A 25427-nucleotide genomic window follows, 5' to 3' on the forward strand; every position below is an offset into this window, starting at 1 on the left:
GAGCTTCATGGAATGAGTTTCCATGGCCGAGCAGCTGCATCCAAGCTGTACGTCACCAAGTGCAATGCAAAGCGAGGGATGCAGTGGAGTAAAGCACGCTGCCACTGGACTCTAGAGCAGTGGAGACGCCTTCTCTGAAGTGACCAATCACGCTTCTCCATCTGGCAATCTGATGGACCAGTCTGGGTTTGGTGGTTACCAGGAGAACCATACTTGTCGGACTGCATTGTGCTGAGTGTAAAGTTTGGTGGAGGGGGGATTATGGTGTGGGGTTGTTTTTCAGGAACTGGGCTTAGCCCCTTAGTTCCAGTGAAAGGAACTCTGAATGCTTCAGACATTTTGGACAATTCCATGCTCCCAACTTTGTGGGAACAGTTTGGAGCTGGCCCCTTCCTCTTCCAACATGACTGTGCACCAGTGCACAAAGCAAGGTCCATAAAGACATGGATGACAGAGTCTGGTGTGGATGGACTTTACTGACCTGCACAGAGTCCTGACTTCAACCTGATAGAACACCTTTGGGATGAATTAGAGCAAAGACTGAGAGCCAGGCCTTCTGATCCAACATCAGTGTGTGACCTCACAAATGCGCTTCTGGAAGAATGGTCAAAAATTCCTAAAAAAAACTCTCCTAAACCTTGTGGATAGTCTTCCCAGAAGAGTTGAAGCTGTTATAACTGCAAAGGGTGGACCGACGTCATGTTGAACCCTATGGATTAGGAATGGGATGTCACTTATGTTCATATGCGAGTCAAGGCAGGTGAGCGAATACTTTTGGCAATATGTTGTATGTTTGTGTCTATACATATATATACAGACAGACAGACAGATATATCTATGTTTACTGACGTAGTGAGTGTGGGGGAACCAAAAGAAATGAAGGTGAGTTTCTGTAAGAGGTCAGCTGTATTCTTCACTCTTTACTTTCTGCGTCTTCTAGGCTCAAACCAAGACGGTGAAGAAGCCGACCAAGAAAAAGACGACTGCTAATAATGCAGAGACGCCACCATGAGTCCTGCTCTCCACATCCACCGACCTACACTCACTCCACCTACAGCCTGCAGTCTCTTCTTCCTGTTTGGTCTCCACACAAACACATATACTCTATATACACATGTCAAGCACCAAAACTGTCAATCTTGCTGGTTTAGGTCAGGAACTGTTCTTTTACATTTACTGCCTTGCTGGATTTTTGTCTCACTCTTTCAGATGAGTGTATCAGAGACTTAACCGTTAAGGATGTTCTCTTAGATATTTTTATTTAGTTTGGAGAGAAGTCTGATTGAAAATGCTCCCTTTTGCTTTTACACGTAGAATCTGAATCTGAAGTTTCGTTAGTGTTTCTGATGCGCATCGTGTCACGACTGCAGTTGACCGAGGCTTCTTTGGGTGAAGTATTGGCAATAAAATATAACATAGGTGTTTTTATTTGGATCTCCTCTGGGCTATTCCCACATGGTTCCAGTTGTTCATACAGGCCACAAGTCTTCATCTTGACTTGGTCATTGTGGAAGAAATCCTCAGAAAGTCTTTTCTTTGGAGCCCAGACAACCAAAACAGTTGTCTTTATGTAGATTGCTTTTAACCAAGTACCAGAAATGAGACAAGATCAGCCTTTGGGGCCTGCATCCACCGGTGGCTGTAGACATCCTGAATATTGTTTTAGACGTCATCATTCCCACTTAACCTGCACCTCTGCTCAGAGCAGCACTATGTGTGACCTAACCTGTTTTGGTTCAAGTTTAATTTTTAACTCTTGGAACCGATTTTTTTGTTTGTTTGTTTTTTGCCTCAGTTTAAATTGAGCTTCTCCTCATTTAGTTTGAATACCTGAGTGAGTCGGGCTATGCTACTTTCAGGTTTCACTTTCAGCAGCTTACATCCTCACTGGTTTAATGTGACTTTGAAGTTACACACAATGCTGGAGTGAGGGAGTGGTTTGTTTAGTGCTGGCTTAGGTATCCTTCATCTAGACTCTGCTTTTTTGTTGTATTAATCTACAATCATTAATTTATTAAGCTTTGGTTTCATCCGCCTCTTTCAGTCATGTATAATTAGTAATAAGTATGATCAGCTGGGTCTCTTAAGGCAATGCTGTAACTGATAGCTCTCTCCCAAGTACATACAGTAGTCATAGATAAGTTGCCAGTGTTTGTGAGGTAACGTATCTGCTGTCACCACAGTAGTGATATAAATATAATTTGTATATTTGTGTTTGGCACTGTAAGGCAATGGAGTAGCTCTGCCCCTTCTTTCACTCCTTTTACCCAACTTTCTACATCTTACAAGCCAGGATGAAGCAAAGCTAAATGGAAATAAAGAAACAAACAAAACCAACATCAGCAGACTGAGAGGAATCATTTTCTCGTCCCCGTGTCACAGTTCCAGATGTGGAGGGAGAGTCGGAGCAGGCTGTGGGTGTTTCTGAACACACTGGACTTCTAGTTACCAGCCACTGCATTGGGCATGGTTTGGTCTGAATGCACTGAAATGGGAAATTTAAAAGCATGAAGCTACGTCTACGCTCATCACTGCTGCCTGCGGTGTGACACTAGTTTAAACCAGTAGAGGGAGACAAACCACAACCTCAACTGTTGGCAAAGTTACTTAACATTATGTAAACTCGATGTAAATAGTTACCTTGACTGTATATACAGTTTGAGCTTGCTTGCCTTACTCATTCTCTGGGCTTAAATTATTTTTTTTCTTCTTTTAAATCATTTGTGTGCTTTTTTTGAATCTTAGTCTTGACAAATCACATGTTCTGAGACCAGAGGAGCTTGGGACTTTTCAGTATAGACTTCTGGTGTTGGAAGTGACTTTTGTATTTTAAATTAACATGGCGACTTTTCTTTCTCTGTCTTTTCTGTTGAGACATTTTAACTTTTCTCCGTCACACAGTAGGGACTGCAGATCCTGAACTGATGCTTGTACATTCACAACCTGCTGTGTTCAGATTGGTGGAAAAATACTTTAAAAGTTAGAAACCAGCCTGTTTTCTTTTTCTTAATTTAATGTTTGCACTGAATAAAAAGAAGACGTCACATACTTAACAGGCATTTCGTCTTATTAAGATCCAACTCTGCTTTTATTCTTGTGTCATTTTTGGATATTTATTGTTGATTATTTTCTGTTTGAAGTCAGTGTTGTATACAGGGACGTTCATTTGTATATTGTTTGTGCCAATTCTCAAAGCTCCATATCAAAAGGATGAGAGTGTGTGTGCTGGCACAGTGGTACCTAACAAGGTCATGTATCAGTAAATAAACTACTAATAAAGAAAATTAAATCTGTTCTTGTTTCTATTTGTGGCCTCACACACTGAGCAGTCCCACTGAAGGATAACAGACTGATTTTACTGTTTCCTCCCCAAACATATGCTGTATTTTCAGAAATAGAATATGAAATTAATGTGTATTATGTAGAGTAAGGTCGCCGCTGATACTGAAAGCTCACATTATCACCTGGTGAAGTTTATTGATGGATTCTGTTCTTCAACATGTGTAACCACAGATGCATTTTGGTTAAAGAGGGAACAAAGCACACACAGGTTCAGATTTCTTTTTATTCTTTTAATCAGAGAAGACAACAAATATAAAGTTACAGTAATTAGTGAACTAATCACAAATGATACCAAATGTTTGGAAGTTTTGGATCAAAAATGACCAGGCTGATCTCTAATAACAGTTTCACAATCATCTGGACTACAAAGGTTTTTGTCATCCAAAGAGTGGCAGTCAGACTGTAGCATGTTGGTTGGTAGGTGTTGTTTCTCTATTAAAGTAAACTGTAGGAAGTCATCTCTGGATGAAAACCTCTGATGTTTTAGAAAAGATTCAACAAATTTCTTATTATAATCCGCTTTGAATTTTTCCTTTATAAGTTCCAGCCTCTTGTTTTCAACCTCTTCTGCCCAGATATTACACAAAGCTTCTTGAATCTCGTCAAATCCAGAAAAAGTAATAATTTTCTTCCCATTGATTAAATGTTGATTTAATTTCAACTCAGACTTTGCTAACGTCTGGAGATTTTTCAGACATTTTTGAAAATCCATGCTCAGATTGCGGATCTTGTGAAACTTCTTCTTTCTTTTAATGAAATAAATTTTCTTTTTTATTTTTTCCCAGTTTAGTTTGATTCGATCATTCTCTGATTTTTCAGTGTATGGATGGAAAACACTATTGATTCTCAAGATTTCTGATTTGGGGATTTGGTCTAAAACACGTGAACTAAGTGGTCCAAAATAATCTGTAAATCCAACACATGTGCAGCAGTTGTATTTTTTTGCCATCGATCTGCATTTTCTAGAAGGAGAAAGAAACAGGGGACAATAGTTTCTGTTTCTCTTTTACAACATGGACTAATGCGTATATAAAAAAATATTTCCACCCTCCCACCCTCTGGAGCTCCACTATGTGGCTCTTGTGACATCTTGTCTAAATATGGATCCATTTCTCTAATTAATAATTCCTCGTAGTGAATTGTATTTTCACCTTTTATAAAATGTGGTTTCTCAGCATGAAAAGTTTGAATTAAACAATCGCCTTTAAATACACCAGCAACTGCACCTCTGTTTTCCCTCCGCTCCTGTAATAGAAGCTGCCATTTTTCTCTTAGACAATTAGAATCAATATTATGGAGGTTATGCAGCTGACAAATTGAAACTACATTCTCCTCCAGATGAAATGGAGGCTCTTCCTGCTTCTGGTCTTCGTTCCTGAATGAGGAAAGAAAAAACATGTTGTTCAAGTGCTCAGCTGTGAAAGTCCTGATGGGCTGGATACAGCACATAGAGATGCATAGTTTAAAACTCATATTATACTTTACAAGCAATTACTCATCAGGAACTTGGCAGAATTTTTAGAGCTCTAATTAGTGAAATAAATTCATGTCTTGTCTTTTGAATGTTTGTCTCGCAGCTGCTACATGTCTGTGTGTTTGATGAGTTCTTCAGAATGGGGAACAGATCTTCTGTTTAATACTTACAATGTGTTTGGTTTGCAGATAATATGAATAAAACCAAGTTCAGCAGATTTTCTGTCCAGCTCCACGTCCCAGACAGAACAGCTCTGTTTGTAGAAGGTTCCAACTAAACTAGATGACAAAAAGGAATAAAATATTAGCCTGTGGTGACTTTAGTGTTCATGTTTTATGGTATTTGCTTGTAATGTCTATATTTAAGATTTATTTAGGTCAGTTGAAGAAAAATAGTGTTGGATATGTTAAATTAATTTAGTTGACAGCAGTTAAAGTGCAGTAATATTAAATAAAGCCACCAAAAACTCAGAGGATGAACAGATTTTTAGGTCAATACTTACAGTCTACGGATGATGATTTTGACTTCAGTGTGAGGACGAAAGCCGGTGATAAAGAAATTTCTGGGTAGTTTTCTGAGGTGCGTATAAAGGAACTCTTTCTGTTCTTCAGAGATGTTTCTTAGACTTCCAGAGAAAGTTCTATAAAAGCTGTATAGGAACAAGGAGTAAAATATATTTGTGATTTGTTAATTTAATCAGCATATTTTACATGATGTGTTTGTATTGAAGACTTCATTTCTTACAGTACCTTTGGGGGGACATGAACTGTTGGTCAGTGGAGCTGGTTGAAGACATGTCTTCTTCCTCAGGTGCTTCTCGACCTCGTTCTCTGCTCCCGTTCAACTTGATGAGGAAAAGGATCAATGATTTGTAGCTCACTAAGCAGCAGAACAAATTCATTACCAGACGCATTTCAAAGCAACACAGAGACCCTTCCTCACAGCTGTAATTTGGCAGATCATTTGACAGCTAACGCAAAACTTTTCATCCAAATGGAACACAAAAGTCGGATGTATAAATCAAAATGATGAATAGAAGGCCCTGAAGATAACCACACCTCTGTAGGAGAGAAAATTACATTCTTTCATTTCATACTTCGACTTCCAGACCGTTCTCTCCTCCTAACACCCAGAACTTTCTATACAAGAATGAACTGAGCAGTTTTAAATCCTACAGTTAAAGAATTCTAACATCACTAGAATCATGATCCAATTATGTGGACTTCATAGTCCAGGTTGTCTGGACCAGTACTGGAAAGAACACCTCATATTGAAATGTTTGTGGAGGATTAGAACGGACTGGAATTTAATTTATACATTCTTAAAAATCTCCTTTGACGATGACTATTAATTCATGTGGTTACTGTCTGTTGTTTGTTTCTTATAGTTAATGGATGTCTTGTGTATAATTATTTTCAGTTCTATCGTGTACTTCTTTGGAAACAAAGAGTGATCAATACAAGCAGATTTAATAACTGATTAACATTAAATCCTAAATTTTGATAATCAATTTCCAGATTATATCCAGTTGGGCCCTGATTGTAAAGGAGTGCAACATTTTAATCATAAAGTCATAAAGTGCAGTTTACCATACGTATCTATAGTGAGCTACAGTATTTACCATCTTCTACAAAGTGCACATATGATCTCAGAAGTACAACTACGAAGTTATGTTGTGAAACAGAAATATCCAGCTGCCTGCATGATCAGGAGGAGCAGAGACTATGTTATGTTTTATCAACAAATAAATCATTCAAACAGCAGTGGACCTCACTGACTGAAATACACAATATAAAGTTAAGTCACTGAACCAGTTGGGCATTTAAAGATGAATAACCAACAAAACATCATAAAGTCTGAAAAAGATAACAATTGTTGGACTTACTGGATGTTGTTTCCCCCCGGGATCCTCCTGGGGTAGGCAAAGTTCACCTACCACGTTATTCATCTAAACTGTTGTTATATAATATTATATACCAGTATAATATTATATTAAGCAGCAATTGCAACAATAAAAACACTGAATTTCACAAAATTGTAAGAGAAAATCTTTATCCTGGTAAGATTTCCAACAATAAAGGTTTGCGAGTTTTTTGTGGATCGGCGCCGTTTGCCTACCCTAGGGTGTGCCTCACTGGATTGCCTTTTTATGTAAGGGAAGGATCTGACTAACATCAGAGCCCTCCCCTGGCCAATCATTTTGCACCATCTGTTATTGCGTTGCTGAGTTGTATTACAGGAAACTGATATGCTGACTGTCAAGAATAAAGGGTGCGGCGAAGAGACTGGTGTTTGTAGATGTGGACAGTCATGCTACCAAACACTGTATAGAAAAACTTTATTTTTTTAAGAACTGGTGGCAATGGCTGCAGTACAACAGTACCTTTGATGTGTTTGCAGTCTAAAGAAGCCTCAACAACAAGTCTCTTATGGATGGCCTCAACTTCAGTCTGAGCATCTGATCTGATCACAAATAAACTGCTCATAATAATAAACAAAGCCCCCAACCACATAGAGGGTGGACAGATCTGTTTAATACTTCCAGTGTTTTGTGGATGGTGCTGACTTCTCTGTGAGGACTGAAGCCGGTGATATAAAAATTTGTGGCTAATTCACCGAAGCAGTTATAAAGGAAGTGCTTGTGTTATTCAGAGATACTGTTTAGAAGTCCGAGTAAGGTTCTATAAAAGCTAGATGGGAAAATGAGTAAAATATAACCTATTTGTGACTTGTTAATTTAATTGACTTATTTAAGTAACTGAGGGGGAAAAAAATCATGTTGGAGATGCATAGTTTAAAGCTCTTAATATACCATCCATCCATCCACCCATCTGTCTACCGCTTTTCCGGGGCCGGGTCGCAGAGGCAGCAGGCGAAGAAGGTCATTCCAGACATCCCTCCCCCCAGCGACGCTTTCCAGCTCTTCTTGAGGGATCCTGAGGCATTCCCAGGCCAGATGAGATATATAATCCATCCAGTGAATTCTGGGTCTGCCCTGGGGTCTCCTCCCAGGCGGACGTGTTCGGAAAACCTCCAGAGGAAGTCTCGGTGAGGCATCCGAATCAGATGGCCAAACCACCTCAACTGGCTCCTTTCAACGCAAAGGAGCAGCGGCTCTACTCCAAGCTCCCTCCAAATGTTTGAGTCCCTCACACTATCTCTAAGGCTGAGCCCAGCCACCCTACAGAGGAAGCTCATTTCAGTCGCTTGTATTCGCAATCTTGTTCTTTCAGTCACTACCCAGAGCTCATGACCATAGGTGAGGGTTGGGATGTAGATGAACTGGTAAAGTGAGACCTTTGACTTATGGCTCAGCTCCCTCTTCACCACGACAGTTTGATACAACGCCCGCATTACCGCTGATGCTGCACCAATTCGACTGTCCATCTCACGCTCCATTTTCCCATCACTTGTGAACAAGATCCTGAGATAAAAACAGGCAAAAGGTGAGTGCATCAGTGGATAAAAAGAAGTATAACTGGTGCTTTTCAGGATCTAGTGGAAAAAATCCATTCAAACAGCAAAAAGAAGAAAGGAGGCTTTACAATGGCTCAGCAACAAGGACGACATCATGATTAGGAAAGCCGACAAGGGTGGAGCTACTGTGGTGTGGGGTAAGCATCAATATATACAAGAGGCACTTAGGCAACTCACAAACACACATTATTACAGCCCTCTCACAATCAGCCCCATTTTACAGATTAGACATGACCTACTATGCGTCCTGGACCATGCCTTAGAGCGTAATTGGATTAATTCCAATGAGTACAAGTTTCTGTCACCCACCAACACTAAAATGGCTACTTTATACCTATTGCCAAAAATTCATAAAAATCTTCATGAACCCCAAGGAAGACAGATCATAAATGGAATTGATACTATTACTGAGCCAGCATCGAAATATATTGATTTTCACATAAAGCCTTTGACACAGTCCCTGGACTCATATCTGCAGGACACAAACCATGTTTTAAATATCCTTGGTGAAATGAACTACAATTCAAATTATTTTCTTGTCACTATGGATGTGGAGGCGCTGTATACAAACATTGACCACTCTGAGGGCCTCCTGGCTCTACAACATAATTTACAAAAAAGGTCTGATAACCAAAACCCTCCCACCGACTTTATTGGTAATCTAACTCGCTGGACGTTGAATAATAACATTTTCCTATTTCAGGACAAGCTATACAGACAAACAAAAGGGACTGCAATGGGTGCCGCGTATAGGCACCAAACTACGCTGGCCTCTTCTTAGGACTCTGGGAAGAACGGTATGTGTTGAACCCTGCAAATCCCTTCAGACAGTATATTCACTTCTATGGCAGATATATAGATGACTTATTTTTTGTCTTCTGTGGCTCTGCTCAACAGTTAAAGGACTTCCACAATTACCTGAATGGCACCAATCCTAACATTAAATTGACCCTGGAGTTCAGTCAGATATCTATCACTTTTCTGGATCTCAATATCTACGTCAACACGGATGGATCTCGCCGTACAACAATCTACAGAAAACCAACAGACAGAAATACTACCCTCAGAGCTGACAGTTTCCACCCATCCAGTCTCGTTTCCAACATTCCCCTTGGACAGTTCCAGAGACTCAAGCGCATATATACAGACTCAGTACAGATTCAGAATTTCAAAAACAATCAAACAACATGTACAGCCTTTAAACAAAGGGGCTACAGCAACAAAACATTAAATCAAGCACGATTGAAAATTAAATCTATTGAAAGAACACATCTCTTCAAGCCTAAGCCCAGGCAAAGGAGTGATAGCAGCATATTCTGCACTCTTCAATACAGCAGTCAGTCGTACAAAATTAAAAAGCTCATTCAGTGGAATTGGGATATCCTTCGGAGCGATCCCTCTATTTCTCCAGTCTTCTCCAGACCTCCACAATTTGCATTTAAAAGGGCACCCACACTCAAAGATAAACTGGTCAAAAACTATCTTCCTGCTGCCAAACCACAGACTGTGGACCTGTAACCATTGTTCACACATCAACAAATCCACCACCTTCAAGGACTCATCTGGACTGAGAACATTTCACTGTAAACATTTTGCAAATTGTAATTCTACTCATGTCATATACCACTTGGACTGCAAATGTGGTTGCTTCTATATGGGACTTACAAAAAGAAGACAGAGACAGATTCTCAGAGCACAAATATGCAATAAGGACTGTAAATCTTAATTACCCGATTGCCAAACATTTCAAAAATTCCATTTGTTGTAACCCCAACCAACTCACTGTGATGGCAATTGAAGTAATTCCCAAAACCAACAGAGGTGGAGACAGACTAAGAACTTTGGCACAAAGAGAAACTTTTTGGATTGAGACTCTAAAAGCCACTGTGTTTCCAGGCCTCAATGAGGAGGTGGATTTTTCAGTGTTTTTATGAATTTTTGACTTTCTTTTTATTACACTGTCTGTTACTGATGTACTGTGTGAATACTATCCTTTATTGCTTTGGGTTTGAGGGGTGTTGTAGATTTATCTTATGCTGTACACAACTGTTCCATTTATATGGCGTTGTGGCGACATGGGTATTGTCTATGATTACCTTACTCTTCTGGTCTCTCTATTGTCAACGTATTTCTTTTTGTTTTTAAATGTTGCTTTTCTATTATTAAATAGTGATGTCTTGTATCATGTGATGTGATCATGTGACCTGGTTTCAGCTGTTATCAGGCACACCTGTGCCCTAGTGTTGTATTATGTTCTGATGAAGGCCTTGTGGTGGCCGAAACGCGTAAACTGCCGTCCATGAGTTATTAAAGGACTTTTAGGTACTCGGAGTGCCTCGAAAAGATCCTGAGATATTTGAACTCTTTCGATTGGGAAAGCAACTCCCCCCCAACCCAGAAGGAACAATCCAAGAGTTTCCAGCAGAGAACCATAGCTTTGGACTTGGAGGAGCTGATCCGCATCCCTGCCCCTTCACACTCAGCTGAAAACCGCTCCAGTGCGTGCTGAATTTCAAGATGTGAGGAAGTCAACAGAACCACATCATCTGCAAAAAGCAGAGATGCAATCCTGAGGTCACCAACCCAGACACCCTCCTCACCCCGACTGCGCCTTGAGATCCTGTCCATGAACACCACAAACAGCATCCGAGACAAGGGACAGCCCTGGAGTCCAACAGCCACTAGAAACATGTTTGACTTAGTGCCAAGTATGTGGACACAGCTTTCACTTTGGTTGTACAGGGACTGAATGGCTCGTATCAGTGAGCCTGGTCCCCCATACTCCCGCAGTGCCTCTCATAGATCCCTCGGAGGACACGGTCGTAGGCCTTTTCCAGATCTACAAAACACATGTGCACTGGCAGGTCGAACTCTCATGACCCCCTCAGCAGCTCCACAAGAGCAAAGAACTGATCCACGACCAGGACAGAATCTGCATTGTTCCTCTTGAATCCGAGGTTCAACAATTAGTAGGAGCCTCCCTTCCAGCACCTGAGAGTAAACTTTTCTGGGGAGGCTGAGAAGTGTGATACCCCTGTAGTTGGACCACACTCTCCGGTCCCCTTTTTGAAAATGAGAACCACCACCCTGCTCTGCTACTCCCCAGGTACTGTACCAGATGCCCACGTGACATTGTAAAGACATGTCAGCCAAGACAGTCCAACAATGTCTAGAGCCATCAGCATCTCAGGGTGGATCTCGTCCACACCTGGCGCCTTGCCACCAAGGAGCTTTTTAACTACCTCGTCGACCTCTGCCACGGATATGGACTAAGATTCCCCCGAGTCTTCACACTCTGCCTCCCCCACAGAGGACGTGTTTACTGGGTTCAGGAGATCCTCAAAGTGCTCTTTTCACCGCCTGACAATATCCCCAGTACGGGTCAACAGTTCTCCACCACTACTGTACACAGCCTGAGCAAAGCCCTGCCTCCCCTTCCTGAAGCATCAAACAGTTTGCGAGAATCTCCTTGAGACCAACCAAAAGTCCTTCTTGATAGCCTCCCTGAACTCCTCCCACACCCGAGTTTTTGCTTCCGCAACTGCCGCGGCTGCTGCCTTTTGGCTGTTTCAGGAGACCCCTGAGCAGGCCAAGCCTTGAAAGGCCTCTTTCTTCAGCCTGATGGCTTCCCTCACCGCTGGTGTCCACCAGCGGGTTCTTGGATTGCCGCTGCGACAGGCACCAGTGACCTTCAGGCCACAGCTCCTAATAGCCGTCTCTGGAATGGAGGCTTTGAACATGGACCAGTCAGATTCCATGTCACCAACCTCCCCCAGTATGCAGGAGAAACTCTTCCAGAGGTGGGAATTTAAAACCCCAAGGACAGGGTCTTCTGCCAGATGTTCCCAGTTCACCCATGCTACACGTTTAGGTTTACCAGGTCTGTCCGGGAGTCTTCCCCGCCATCGGATCCGACTCACCACCAGGGGGTGATCACATGACAGCTCTGCACCTCTCTTCACCTGAGTGTCCAAGACATACGGCCACAGGTCTGATGATATGACTATGAAGTCGATCATCAACCTTTGGCCTAGGGTGCTCCGGTCCCAAGTACACTTATGAGCAACCTTATACTCGAACATGGTGCTTGTTATGGCCAGTCTCTGATGAGCACAGAAGTCCAATAATAAAACACCGCTCGGGTTCAGATCAGGCAGGCCGTTCCTCCCAATCACCCCCTTCCAGGTTTTTCCGTCATTGCCCACATAAGTGTTGAAGTCCCCCAGGAGAACTGTGGAGTCCCCAGGCGGTACCCCTTCCAGGACACCACCCAGAGACTCCAAGAAGGCTGAGTACTCCGAACCCGCTGTTCGGTGCAAAAGCATAAACAACAGTCAGAGTTTTTCTCTCTGCAATACAAAGTCACAGAGAGACAACCCTCTTCTCCAGTCAGAGCATCAACAAAGCGGCATTCAGCCAGGGACTCGTGAGTATCCCCACACCTGTCCGGCGCCTCTCACCCTGGGCAACTCCGGAAAAGGAGAGAGTTCAACCCCTCTCCAGGATTCTGTTTCTGGATTCTGGAATCTTGCCATAGATGATCAAGTAATCACACCAAGAAACTGTGTTTTTGTTTTAGTGTTTGTTCTTAAATTACCTCTCATTACTGTTTAGTTCTTTCTTTATTTCATCATTAGGTCACTCCTTTCTTTTTCTCGTTACAGAAGTCTCCCAGTAAGTGATGCTTACCACCCTCCCAGTCACACACACACACACACACACACACACACACACACACACACACACACACACACACACACACACACACACACACACATGTTTGTTTTTCTATACCGGTGGGGACTTACCATTGACTCCCATTCATATCTAACTCCTAACCCTTACCCTAACCCTAACCTTAACCATCACCAAATCAATGCCTAACCCTAAACAAACGTTTTTGCACTTTTACATTTTTTATTAACAACAACATGGCCAAGAAAACGGTGTTGCCACCCGTGGGGACCTCATTTTAGGTCCCCACCGTAAGACAAGTCCCCACCTTTATAGCAAATAGTCAGGTCAAAGTCCCCACCGGTATAGCAGAAACAAGTACACACACACACACACACACACACACACACACACACACACATACAGGCTTGTGGATTTACAAGAAGCGCTGCACAAATGATTTCAAGGAAACCACGTGATAAAAAGGGTTGGGGTTAGAAAAAATAAAAAAATAAGCCAATGGATGTACAAAGTAAATGCATGCATCTGCACAGGCCCAGGCATCCCGGCCTGGGCCTGGGATCTTTCTGCATGGAGTTTACATGTTCTCCCTATGCACGCCTGGGTTTTCCCTGGGTACTCCGGCTTCCTCCCACAGTCCAAAAACATCCATCCATCCATCCATTCTCTATACACTGCTTTATCCTCACTAGGGTCGCGGGGGTGCTGGAACCTATCCCAGCTGACTCGGGCGAAGGCAGGGGACACCCTGGACAGGTCGCCAGTCTGTCGCAGGGCTACATATACAGACAAACAGTCACTCTCGCATACACACCTACGGGCAATTTAGAATAGTCAATTAACCTCAGCATATTTGTGCACTGTGGGAGGAAGCCGGAGTGCCCGGAGAAAACCCACGCATGCACAGGGAGAACATGCAAACTCCATGCAGAAAGATCCCAGGCCGGGATTTGAACCAGGGATCTTCTTGCTGCAAGGCGAAAGTGCTAACCACTTACTACACTGTGCAGCCCGTCCAAAAACATGTTGAGGTTAATTGATAAATCTAAATTGTCCAAAGGTGTGTATGTGAGTGTGATTGTTTGTCACTATGTGTAGTCATGTGATAGACTATTACCTGTCCAGTAAGGTGAGATAGACTCCAGTCCCCCCACGACCTTAATGAGGACTAAGCGGTGTATAGATAATGGATGGACAGATGGTTTAAATAGTTACAGCACATACAGTAACTGCTCCTAAAACCACAAATTGTTGCTTTACATTAAATCTCGCCCATGAGTTTCCCGATATCATGGATATTTGTCATGGATGCATCAGTATCGCTGTACATGTGGGCCAATATATGATGATATGAAAATTTTCTTTTACAGAGTATAATTCATTAAAAAGAAGATACTTGGGGTATGATAGGAACAGTGTCATCATATAGTTCGTCCCACAGAACTGTTCTGACTCCATTATAACACTTAAAGCACACTATAAATACAGACTAAAATTCTGATATGTTGAAAGGGTGTCGCCTCACGATTGGTCAGTTTGCATTAATTATGTCCTCATTTTGAACAATGCTGTGTAACAAAATGATGTTTTAATTCCATCCATCCATCCATTCTCTATACACCGCTTTATCCTCATTAGGGTCATGGGGGGTGCTGGAGCCTACCAGCTGATTCGGGCGAAGGCAGGGGACACCCTGGAGAGGTCGATGTTTTAATTCAACAAACTTAAAAACAATAAGCAAAGTCATAGATTTGTAGGGTTAAAGCTTTGTGCCTCTCTTGCATAAATGTAACTGTTGAGATTCATGTCACTAACAAGAGCAGGAATGTGTGAGCCAGCATTCTGAAGGTGACGATCATTTTATTTTGCTTGTTGTTCCTTTTATTATTGCAATTCCAACTTTGAGGTAATTTTCACTGCATTATTCACGTTTATATACACAAGGTAAGAATACACAAGGCTAAGTATCTAAGATGAGCTTTGAGTAGTTGATCTTCGAAACATTGATTCACCACAACACAGCCATGTGAACAGTGTTGCATATTTACATGGACTAAAGTAATTCTCCTTTACATCCTTCTATGATGTTTATGTCTACTGGGATATTTTTTAAGTATTGAAAATATCCAAAAATAATGTGAAGGTCAAAACTCATCAGATCCGGTGCCTCGAGGAAGTTATGTTTATACATGAATATGAATATTCTCTGGTGTCTGCTGCCATCATGTGGCAAAAGCAAAACCCTGTTTATGCAGTTCTGGATCGAAACTAGTGTGAAATGTAACAGAGTAACAGATAAAATGTAAAGAGTAATAAACCAAAAGGATGGAGAAAAGCTTCTTAATCAATATGTTTCAATCAATCAAAGTTTATCTGTGCAGTCCTTTATGATGGCCCAAAGGGTGACCAAAGTGCTTTACAGTAAACAACAAGAAAATAACTTAAAAACAATACAGTAACTGAAAACAAACAATCACACTCATACGTATGGGCAAATTTCCATCCATCCATTCTCTATACAGCGCTTTATCTTCACTAGGGTCGCGGGGGTGCTGGAGCCTATCCCAACTGACTCGGGCGAGGGCAGGGGACACCCTGGACAGGTCACCAGTCTGTTTCAGGGCTACATACAGTATACAGACAAACAATCACACTCACATTCACACCTACGGGAAATTTAGAGTAACCAATTAACCTCAGCATATTTTTGGACTGTGGGAGGAAGCCGGAGTACCCGGAGAAAACCCACGCATGCACAGGGAGAACATGCAAACTCCATGTAGAAAGATCCCAGGCCCAGGCCAGGATTTGAACCAGTGATCTTCTTGCTGCAAGGTGAAAGTGTTAACCACTTACTCCACTGTGCAGCCCGTAATATATACAATAAAACAATAAAATAAACAGCAATAAAACAGCACTAAAACATAACATCTAAAAAAAATAAAAGTAATAAAATGTCACCATGCTGCTAGGTAGGAAAAGCCATTTTAAACAGGAAGGTTTTGAGTTATGATTTAAAAAGACCTCTATCACTGAAGGTGTACATGTTGGGGGAGCTTGTTCCAGAGCCTGGGTGCATCTACAGAGAACGGAATATGTCTATATGTTGTTTTAATATGCTAGAATGGCATATAAATATGCTCAGGCCTATTATAGTTGAAATAGAGCTGAGCAGTTCCACGTTAGAACTGCAGCCTGAAAAAGATTTGCCATTTGATACAAAATAAATTAAATGAACCAACCTTGTCAATGTGCAGAGTGGGACTTTATGATTTGTTACTTTTCTTCAGAACTACTTTCAGTTAGAACATGTATGGCCTGATCACTCCAATATTACAACTTGCCATTGTGTAGTATAGAGTAATGCTACAGTGTTTGAGCAAAGTTGTGGGTGAGCTGGGGTGCTTGAGCTAGAGAGGAGGGGTAGGTGTAGTTAGAGGCTGGGACTTCATAAATCCATACATTCCTAAGTCAATGATGGTGTAGTGTTAAATCTAAGTCAATTTATGGCACACAGAGAATATTTTCATGCAAGAAACTTTTAAATTGACACACAGAGATGAGTTTTTCAGGGTTTAATCAAAGACCAGAGAGGGACTTTACAAGAAATAGTCAGTGATAGATTTAAAACACTCAGGTCAGAGGTTGCTTTCCTGATGCTCAAGACATTACCATCCATTTTCTTCCACATATCTGGGGTCAGGTCGTGGAGGAAGCAGGTAGTTCCACATGTCCAGCTCCCCACCAACAGTTTCCAGTTCCACCTGGGAGATCCCAAGGCGATTCCAGGCCAAATGAGATACATAATCAGACAAGTGAGTTCTGGGTCTACGACAGAGTTTCTCACCAGCTGGATGTGTTGACCTACCCAGGCTGGTTACTTTGGACGTGAAGGAGCAGCTCTACTCTGAGCTCCCTCTGATGTCCGAGTTCCACACCCAACCTCTATGACTGAGTCAGACTATAGTCTAATGACGAGACCAATGCAGTTCACAGGCAGCCAGGACAAGAAAGCAGCTGATCTGAAGATGTGGCTCCAAGACAAAGGAAATCAGCTTCAGCTTCAACAGCTTCCAACTGTTCCTGCTTCTCCTGGTTCTTCAGTAAAGACTTTCCCTCTGAGAAACACTGCTCATGCTTCACAGTGTGGTTGGGTAAAATGACTGCTATGGATGTGAGCGACTGTCTGTACTAACATCATTGCTGCAGATTTCCCCTTACCTCAGAAAATCTAGTCTTCCTGCTCCTCCTCCTCAGACTCCTATCCCTGCTGCCCTCCGGTCGATGCTACAAGATGCTCTCCACCTGAACCGCCAGTTTTCTAGGTTGACAATCAAAACTCTGAATCTCTGATCAACTGTTTCACTTTAAACTCACCTGCACAACTTGGATTTTGCACATTTTGAACATTGAAGCCAGTCTTCACAATGCTTTACTTGCAAATTTACTTTTTGTTGTCAAATTTTCAAACATTTCTAATTCTATTTGTACTCTCTTTATTTTTTTTTAATGTCTTGCTTTTTAAACCCTGAGCTTGAACCTCTGGGACAGTATAAATGTGCGTCATAATTTCATTGTCATTTTGTGCAAATAAAACAATTACATGTTTACCTTGCAGGACAGACGCAACACAAGCGCACGACACATGGTGGAGCTGTCTGACCAACAAAGGAAACGACGAGATGCTGGTGAGGAACAACCTGCATGTGGCAGCTCAGTCTCTTCTTCCTGTTTGGTCTCCACACAAACACATATACTCTATATACACATGTCAAGCACCAAAACTGTCAATCTTGCTGATTTAGGTCAGGAACTGTTCTTTTACATTTACTGCCTTGCTGGATTTTTGTCTCACTCTTTCAGATGAGTGTATCAGAGACTTAACCGTTAAGGATGTTCTCTTAGATATCTTTATTTAGTTTGGAGAGTAGTCTGATTGAAAATGCTCCCTTTTGCTTTTACACGTAGAATCTGAATCTCAAGTTTCGTTAGTGTTTCTGATGCGCATCGTGTCACGACTGCAGTTGACCGAGGCTTTTTTGGGTGAAGTATTGGCAATAAAATATAACATAGGTGTCTTTATTTGGATCTCCTCTGGGCTATTCCCACATGGTTCCAGTTGTTCATACAGGCCACAAGTCTTCATCTTGACTTGGTCATTGTGGAAGAAATCCTCAGAAAGTCTTTTCTTTGGAGCCCAGACAACCAAAACAGTTGTCTTTATGTAGATTGCTTTTAACCAAGTACCAGGAATGAGACAAGATCAGCCTTTGGGGCCTGCATCCACCGGTGGCTGTAGACATCCTGAATATTGTTTTAGACGTCATCATTCCCACTTAACCTGCACCTCTGCTCAGAGCAGCACTATGTGTGACCTAACCTGTTTTGGTTCAAGTTTAATTTTTAACTCTTGGAACCGATTTTTTTGTTTGTTTGTTTTTTGCCTCAGTTTAAATTGAGCTTCTCCTCATTTAGTTTGAATACCTGAGTGAGTCGGGCTATGCTACTTTCAGGTTTCACTTTCAGCAGCTTACATCCTCACTGGTTTAATGTGACTTTGAAGTTACACACAATGCTGGAGTGAGGGAGTGGTTTGTTTAGTGCTGGCTTAGGTATCCTTCATCTAGACTCTGCTTTTTTGTTGTATTAATCTACAATCATTAATTTATTAAGCTTTGGTTTCATCCACCTCTTTCAGTCATGTATAATTAGTAATAAGTATGATCAGCTGGGTCTCTTAAAGCAATGCTGTAACTGACAGCTCTCTCCCAAGTACATACAGTAGTCATAGATAAGTTGCCAGTGTTTGTGAGGTAACGTATCTGCTGTCACCACAGTAGTGATATAGATATGATTTGTATATTTGTGTTCAACACTGTAAGGCAATGGAGTAGCTCTGCCCCTTCTTTCACTCCTTTTACCCAACTTTCTACATCTTACAAGCCAGGATGAAGCAAAGCTAAATGGAAATAAAGAAACAAACAAAACCAACATCAGCAGACTGAGAGGAATCATTTTCTCGTCCCCGTGTCACAGTTCCAGATGTGGAGGGAGAGTCGGAGCAGGCTGTGGGTGTTTCTGAACACACTGGACTTCTAGTTACCAGCCACTGCATTGGGCATGGTTTGGTCTGAATGCACTGAAATGGGAAATTTAAAAGCATGAAGCTACGTCTACGCTCATCACTGCTGCCTGACACTAGTGTGACACTAGTTTAAACCAGTAGAGGGAGACAAACCACAACCTCAACTGTTGGCAAAGTTACTTAACATTATGTAAACTCGATGTAAATAGTTACCTTGACTGTATATACAGTTTGAGCTTGCTTGCCTACTGCCCGGTGGGCATAGCACCCGACCCCAACTTCCTGCCCTGTAGGTGGTGGGCCCACTGGGCGGTGGCCCCGTGTTACTTTTTCGGGCTTTGCCCGACCGAGCCCCACGGGACCCCAAGGCTCGGCCACCAAACGCTCCTGTGCGAGCTCCCCCCCCAGGTCTGGCTCCAGGGGAAGGCCCCGGTTTCCCTATCCCGGGCGAGGTAGCGGCTTTGCCTTTTGTCGTTCTCATTAAGGTCTTCTGAATCGCTCTTAGTCTGGTCTCTCACCCAGGACCAGTTTGCCTTGGGAGACCCTACCAGGGGCTTATGCGCTCTGGGGACGTGGAATGTCACCTCACTGGCGGGGAAGGAACCTGAGCTGGTGCGGGAGGTGGAGCGATACCGGCTAGATATAGTTGGGCTCGCCTCCACGCACAGCAAGGGTTCTGGAACCAGAATCCTGGAGAGGGGTTGGACTCTCTCCTACTCCGGAGTTGCCCAGGGTGAGAGGCGCCGGGCAGGTGTGGGGATACTCACAAGCCCCCGGCTGAGCGCCGCTTTGTTGGAGTTCTCCCCGGAGAACGAGAGGGTCACCTCTCTGCGACTTCGTGTTGCAGGGGAGAAAACTCTGACTGTTGTCTGTGCTTATGCGCCGAACAGCAGTTCAGAGTATTCGGCCTTCTTGGAGTCTCTGGGTGGGGTCCTGGAAGGGGTACCGCCCGGGGATTCCATAGTTCTCCTGGGAGACTTCAACGCTCACATGGGCAACGATGGAGAAACCTGGAGGGGGGTGATTGGGAGGAACGGCCTGCCCGATCTGAACCCGAGTGGTGTTTTGTTATTGGACGTCTGTGCTAGTCATGGTTTGGCCACAACAAACACCATGTTCGAGCATAAGGTTGCTCATATGTGTACTTGGTACCAGAGCACCTTAGGCCAAAGGTCGATGATCGACTTTATAGTCGTATCGTCAGACCTGCGGCCGTATGTCTTGGACACTCGGGTGAAGAGAGGTGCAGAGCTGTCAACTGATCACCACCTGGTGGTGAGTTGGATCCGATGGCGGGGAAGACTCCCGGACAGACCTGGTAAACCCAAACGTGTAGTGCGGGTGAACTGGGAACGTCTGGCGGAGGACCCTGTCCGTAGGGTTTTCAACTCCCACTTCCGGAAGAGTTTCTCCTGCATCCTGGGGGAGGTTGGGGACATGGATTCTGAGTGGTCCATGTTCAAAGCCTGCATTGCAGAAGCAGCTGTTAGGAGCTGTGGTCTGAAGGTCACTGGTGCCTGTCGCGGCGGCAATCCAAGGACCCGCTGGTGGACACCAGTGGTGAGGGAGGCCGTCAGGCTGAAAAAGGAGACTTTTCGAGCCTGGTTGGCTCGGGGGTCTCCTGAAGCAGCTGACAGGTACCGGCTGGCCAAAAGGGCGGCAGCTGCGGCAGTTGTGGAAACTAAAACTCGGGTGTGGGAGGAGTTCGGGGAGGCCATGGAGAAGGACTTTCGGTCGACCTCGGGGAAGTTCTGGCAAACCATTCGACGCCTCAGGAAGGGGAGGCAGGGCTTCGCTCAGGCTGTGTATGGTCGGGGTGGAGAACTGCTGACCCATACTGGAGATATCGTCGGGCGGTGGAAAGAGCACTTCGAGGAACTCCTGAACCCGGTAAACACGTCCTCTATGGAGGAGGCAGAGCCTGAAGACTCGGAGGTATCTGCGTCCATATCCGTGGCAGAGGTCGCCGAGGTAGTTAAAAAGCTCCTCGGTGGCAAGGCGCCAGGTGTGGACGAGATTCGCCCTGAGATGCTGAAGGCTCTGGACATTGTTGGACTGTCTTGGTTGACACGTCTATACAATGTCACGTGGGCATCTGGTACAGTACCTAGGGAGTAGCAGAGCAGGGTGGTGGTTCTCATTTTCAAAAAGGGGACCGGAGAGTGTGGTCCAACTACAGGGGTATCACACTTCTCAGCCTCCCCAGAAAAGTTTACTCTAGGGTGCTGGAAGGGAGGATTCGGCCGATAGTCGAACCTCGGATTCAGGAGGAGCAATGCGGATTCCGTCCCGGTCGTGGAACAGCGGACCAGCTCTTTACCCTTGCGGAGCTGCTGAGGGGGTCATGGGAGTATGACCTGCCAGTCTACATGTGTTTTGTAGATCTGGAGAAGGTGTACGACCGTGTCCCCCGAGGGGCTTTGTGGGGGGCACTGCGGGAGTATGGGGTCCGAGGCTCGTTCTTATGGGCCGTTCGGTCCCTGTACAACCAAAGTGAGAGCTGTGTCCGCATACTCGGCATTAAGTCAGACACGTTTCCAGTGGGTGTTGGACTCCCCCAGGGCTGCCCCTTGTCTCCAATCCTGTTTGTGGTTTTCATGGACAGGATTTCAAGGCGCAGTCGTGGTGGGGAGGGTTTTCGGTTTGGGAGCCTCAGGATCGCTTCTCTGCTTTTTGCGGATGATGTGGTTTTGTTGGCATCCTCAGACTGTGACCTCCGGCACGCACTGGAGCAGTTTGCAGCCGAGTGTGAAGTGGCAGGGATGCGGATCACCACTTCCAAGTCCGAGGCCATGGTTCTCTGCCGGAAACCGGTGGAGTGCTTCCTCCGGGTTGGGGGGGAGTTGCTTCCCCAAGCGAAGGAGTTTAAGTATCTCGGGATCTTATTCACGAGTGATGGGAAAATGGAGCGAGAGATGGACAGGCGGATTGGTGCGGCGTCAGCAGTAATGCGGGCGTTGTACCGAACCGTCGTGGTGAAGAGGGAGCTGAGCCATAAGTCAAAGGTCTCACTTTACCAGTTCATCTACATCCCAACCCTCACCTATGGTCATGAGCTTTGGGTAGTGACCGAAAGAACAAGATCGCGGATACAAGCGGCCGAAATGAGCTTCCTCCGTAGGGTGGCTGGGCTCAGCCTTAGAGATAGGGTGAGGAGCTCAGACATCCGGAGGGAGCTCGGAGTAGAGCCGCTGCTCCTTCGCATCGAAAGGAGCCAGTTGAGGTGGTTTGGCCACCTGATTCGGATGCCTCCAGGGAGACTTCCTCTGGAGGTTTTCCGAGCACATCCGTCTGGGAGGAGAGCCCGGGGCAGACCCAGAACTCGCTGGAGAGATTATATATCTCGTCTGGCCTGGGAACGCCTCGGGATCCCCCAGGAAGAGCTGGAAAGCGTCGCCGGGGGGAGGGACGTCTGGAACGACCTGCTTCGCCTGCTGCCCCCGCGACCCGGCCCCGGATAAGCGGAGGAAAATGGATGGATGGAGGGATGGAGCTTGTTCGCCCTACTCATTCTCTGGGCTTAAATTGTTATTTTTTTTCTTCTTTTAAATCATTTGTGTGCTTTTTTTGAATCTTAGTCTTGACAAATCACATGTTCTGAGACCAGAAGAACTTGGGACTTTTCAGTATAGACTTCTGGTGTTGGAAGTGACTTTTGTATTTTAAATTAACATGGCGACTTTTCTTTCTCTGTCTTTTCTGTTGAGACATTTTAACTTTTCTCCGTCACACAGTATCGACTGCAGATCCTGAACTGATGCTTGTACATTCACAACCTGCTGTGTTCAGATACTAGAACAAACAAAACAGATTCTATACTACTAACTTAATAAGTAATACATGTAACAGATCAGATACCACATATTCCCCCCTTCGAGGCTGACAGAGCCTCGAAAATTACACAAACATCAAGTCCATAAAGGTGACCTACAAAATGCTTATGACATGTCCATTCTGTCCGTACTGATTACAACCTAAATTAAGCAATATTATAAATTTATAGATTAATGTGAGAGCGAAAACCTGCCAGGCAGCTATCTTTCCAAATTATCCATCAAACAATCAAGGCAGGAAATTCTCTCACGGCCCCTCTGCCTAGGCGGCCATACTACACTCCAACCAATTAAAAGAGAGAGAGATTCAAAGGATGATGTGAAATGAATGGAAGCAAATGCATATGGGAATCCCAGAAAGAAAAATCAAAATGTCCAAAATCAGGCTGGTCGACCCATCGGACCCTCAAATGGACCTGCACCTGCCTAACATCACTGTCCCTAACCAATCAAAAATAATAAAACACCTGAGATCCCAAAGTACTCACCTCATATCAAAAACATCAAATCAATGAAACCCCCATCATACTAATCATAGAGTCATGAAAACTCAAAGGCTAAAATAAAACACACTGAAAGTATTGTTAATTCTAATATCCCTCTACATAGGAAAATGTCAGTAAGAACAAACATCTAATGATAAAACAGAGTATATATGACAAACAAAATCCAATACTGTAAGCATACAGAAGAACACATTAGCATATCAAACCAACACTCCTCAATAACAGCTCCAGTCGTGGTGTGTTGTCGTCACATTGTCCATGCTCAGAGTTCTCCATCCATCTTTATTGTCCATTCCATCGTCCATATGCAAACATTCAAGTCCATTTGGCTGCAGTGAACTCCAGACAGCCACTCTCTATGCAATCTCCCAAATGGCGTCCTGGGAAGATAAAAAGCACCCAGCAGTATCTTGCAAAACAACTAACACTCCATGATGTCTTATTGAAAATCACTTTGTTATGAGAGTATCATCAGATTATCATCAGATTATCACCAATTTATCATATGACATATTGTACTCCCCCTTTAATCAAACTAAATCCCCTGTGAGAGTAGGACATCTCTATTGTAGATGACACCCAAGAACATAATGCTTATAATAAATTCTAATATTCAAAATGGAAATTACTCAGCTCATTTGGATGACACCCTATCAACTAATTCGAACCCCTATATTGTCAGATGTCAACAGAGCAGTATGTCAACATACTATTACTTTCTTTTTACTAAGTTAATTTTTATATTTGTTGTTTACAAACACCTCAACATTGCTGATTATGAATGGCTCCTTAAGGCTATTTTAATACTCAATTCTGCAAATGCACCCTCTTATGGCCCCACTGAACAAAAACTGAACAACAGACTTAACAAAAGACTTCACAAAAGACTGAGTATCTTCCAGTACCCATTACTAAAATGAAAACTATGTTTGAATCCTTGTGGCAATCTTGTGTAATCATAAACCTATCACTGAGTGCAACACTAAACAATCTGCTGAAAGATCAGTCACTATTGGCTGCTTCACTGGTAGGGGCAGCCCCTCTGGATTTCACTCCACAGAATGAATTTCTCCTTCTGGTTCACATCCGGGTCATTTCCTGTGACATTTCTCCATTTCTGATGAGCCCCCAGACACATAGGCCCCCAGATTCTCTTCTGGACCCAGTGGCTCACTTAACATCTTATCAGGATGTATGTTTGTTGGGAACGTATCTCTCAACGCTCTCCACATCCGAGATCCGCTGACAGCAAACAACTCTGCATCATTCACAGCAGTTGCCACAGAACTATTCAGAGCTGCTTGCTGTAGAAGTTCCTCCATCACAGGAACTCCCAGGAGACTGGCCAAAACCGCTTGATGTCTCTCATGGCAGGTTGCATCCCACCAAAACCTCCTCCAGTTTTGAAATCCAAAGATATGCCCCATCTTGAAAAGTCAGAAACTTCTCAATTCTGTCTGACATCTCTGTATTCTGCAAGGCCTGTAATCCAGATTCTCTCCTAACAGTCACTGGGCACATCCTCTCTGATGCCCTTCCTTTCCTATTCTCAACTTCCCTTAAAGTCCACTGTCTCTGACTTCCTCAATCTCCATCAATGTCTCCATCCTCACTCTCATCCTCTCCTGGACCCTCTTTCTTCACTTTCTGCAATCCTTCTCTTAACTTCACAATCCATCTTTCCCATTATACACTCCACAGCATCAAAGCCACAACTCTCAACAGTATTTAAGCCAAGTTAACCTCTCTACAAATGTTTAATCATCATCTAAATCAATTAAATGCCTCAGATGGTCAGTCTCTTGTCAAGCTTCTTCCCAAATCAGTTAAACATCCCCTGTATGTGTACACCCATGTGTTTTATTAACCCCAAACTAAAAACTATCTGAGTCCGGTTGTAAAAGAAACATCATGATAGGCCCCCGGTATTTCTGTAAAAACAGATTAAACATATGTCACCAGTATCAGAAATAAGTAGGTGTGTGCACATGAGTAAATGCAAGAGTTTGTGGATA

The 25427-nt window shown here is 43.6% G+C and overlaps 2 protein-coding genes and 1 long non-coding RNA gene across 8 annotated transcripts in view; 1 reads left to right on the forward strand and 2 right to left on the reverse strand.

Moving 5' to 3' along the window:
• The window catches only part of reep2 (receptor accessory protein 2), an 88384-nt gene that overhangs the window by 16975 nt on the left and 45982 nt on the right, over positions 1-25427 (forward strand). For 3 of the 6 annotated variants that reach the window (XR_007944559.1, XR_007944560.1, XR_007944561.1), the window contains exon 8: positions 941-1151. Coding sequence is in view for 1 of the 6 variants with exons in the window: in XM_022189543.2 (XP_022045235.1) it covers positions 941-1012 (72 nt within the window). In the remaining 5 variants the exon portion in view is untranslated. Of the gene's footprint in view, positions 1-940; positions 3294-25427 lie in introns of those variants that run through there. The other 3 variants (XR_007944558.1, XR_007944557.1, XM_022189543.2) reach the window with 2 other exon arrangements.
• On the reverse strand, positions 1935-19020 carry LOC127535706 (uncharacterized). The gene is made up of 2 exons (XR_007944565.1): positions 18678-19020; positions 1935-2035 (listed from the first exon to the last, which is right to left on the reverse strand). It is a non-coding gene; the product is annotated as an uncharacterized LOC127535706 (long non-coding RNA).
• Positions 3548-7035, reverse strand: LOC127535703 (uncharacterized). Its single transcript, XM_051954250.1, has 5 exons — positions 6702-7035; positions 5566-5660; positions 5319-5465; positions 4987-5094; positions 3548-4717 (listed from the first exon to the last, which is right to left on the reverse strand). Exons 1-5 carry the CDS (start codon positions 6762-6764, stop codon positions 4216-4218), a joined length of 915 nt encoding a protein of 304 aa, XP_051810210.1. The 5' UTR covers positions 6765-7035; the 3' UTR covers positions 3548-4215.

This window comes from Acanthochromis polyacanthus, chromosome 10 (genome assembly GCF_021347895.1).
Source record: "Acanthochromis polyacanthus isolate Apoly-LR-REF ecotype Palm Island chromosome 10, KAUST_Apoly_ChrSc, whole genome shotgun sequence".
Classification (NCBI taxonomy): Eukaryota; Metazoa; Chordata; class Actinopteri; family Pomacentridae; genus Acanthochromis; species Acanthochromis polyacanthus.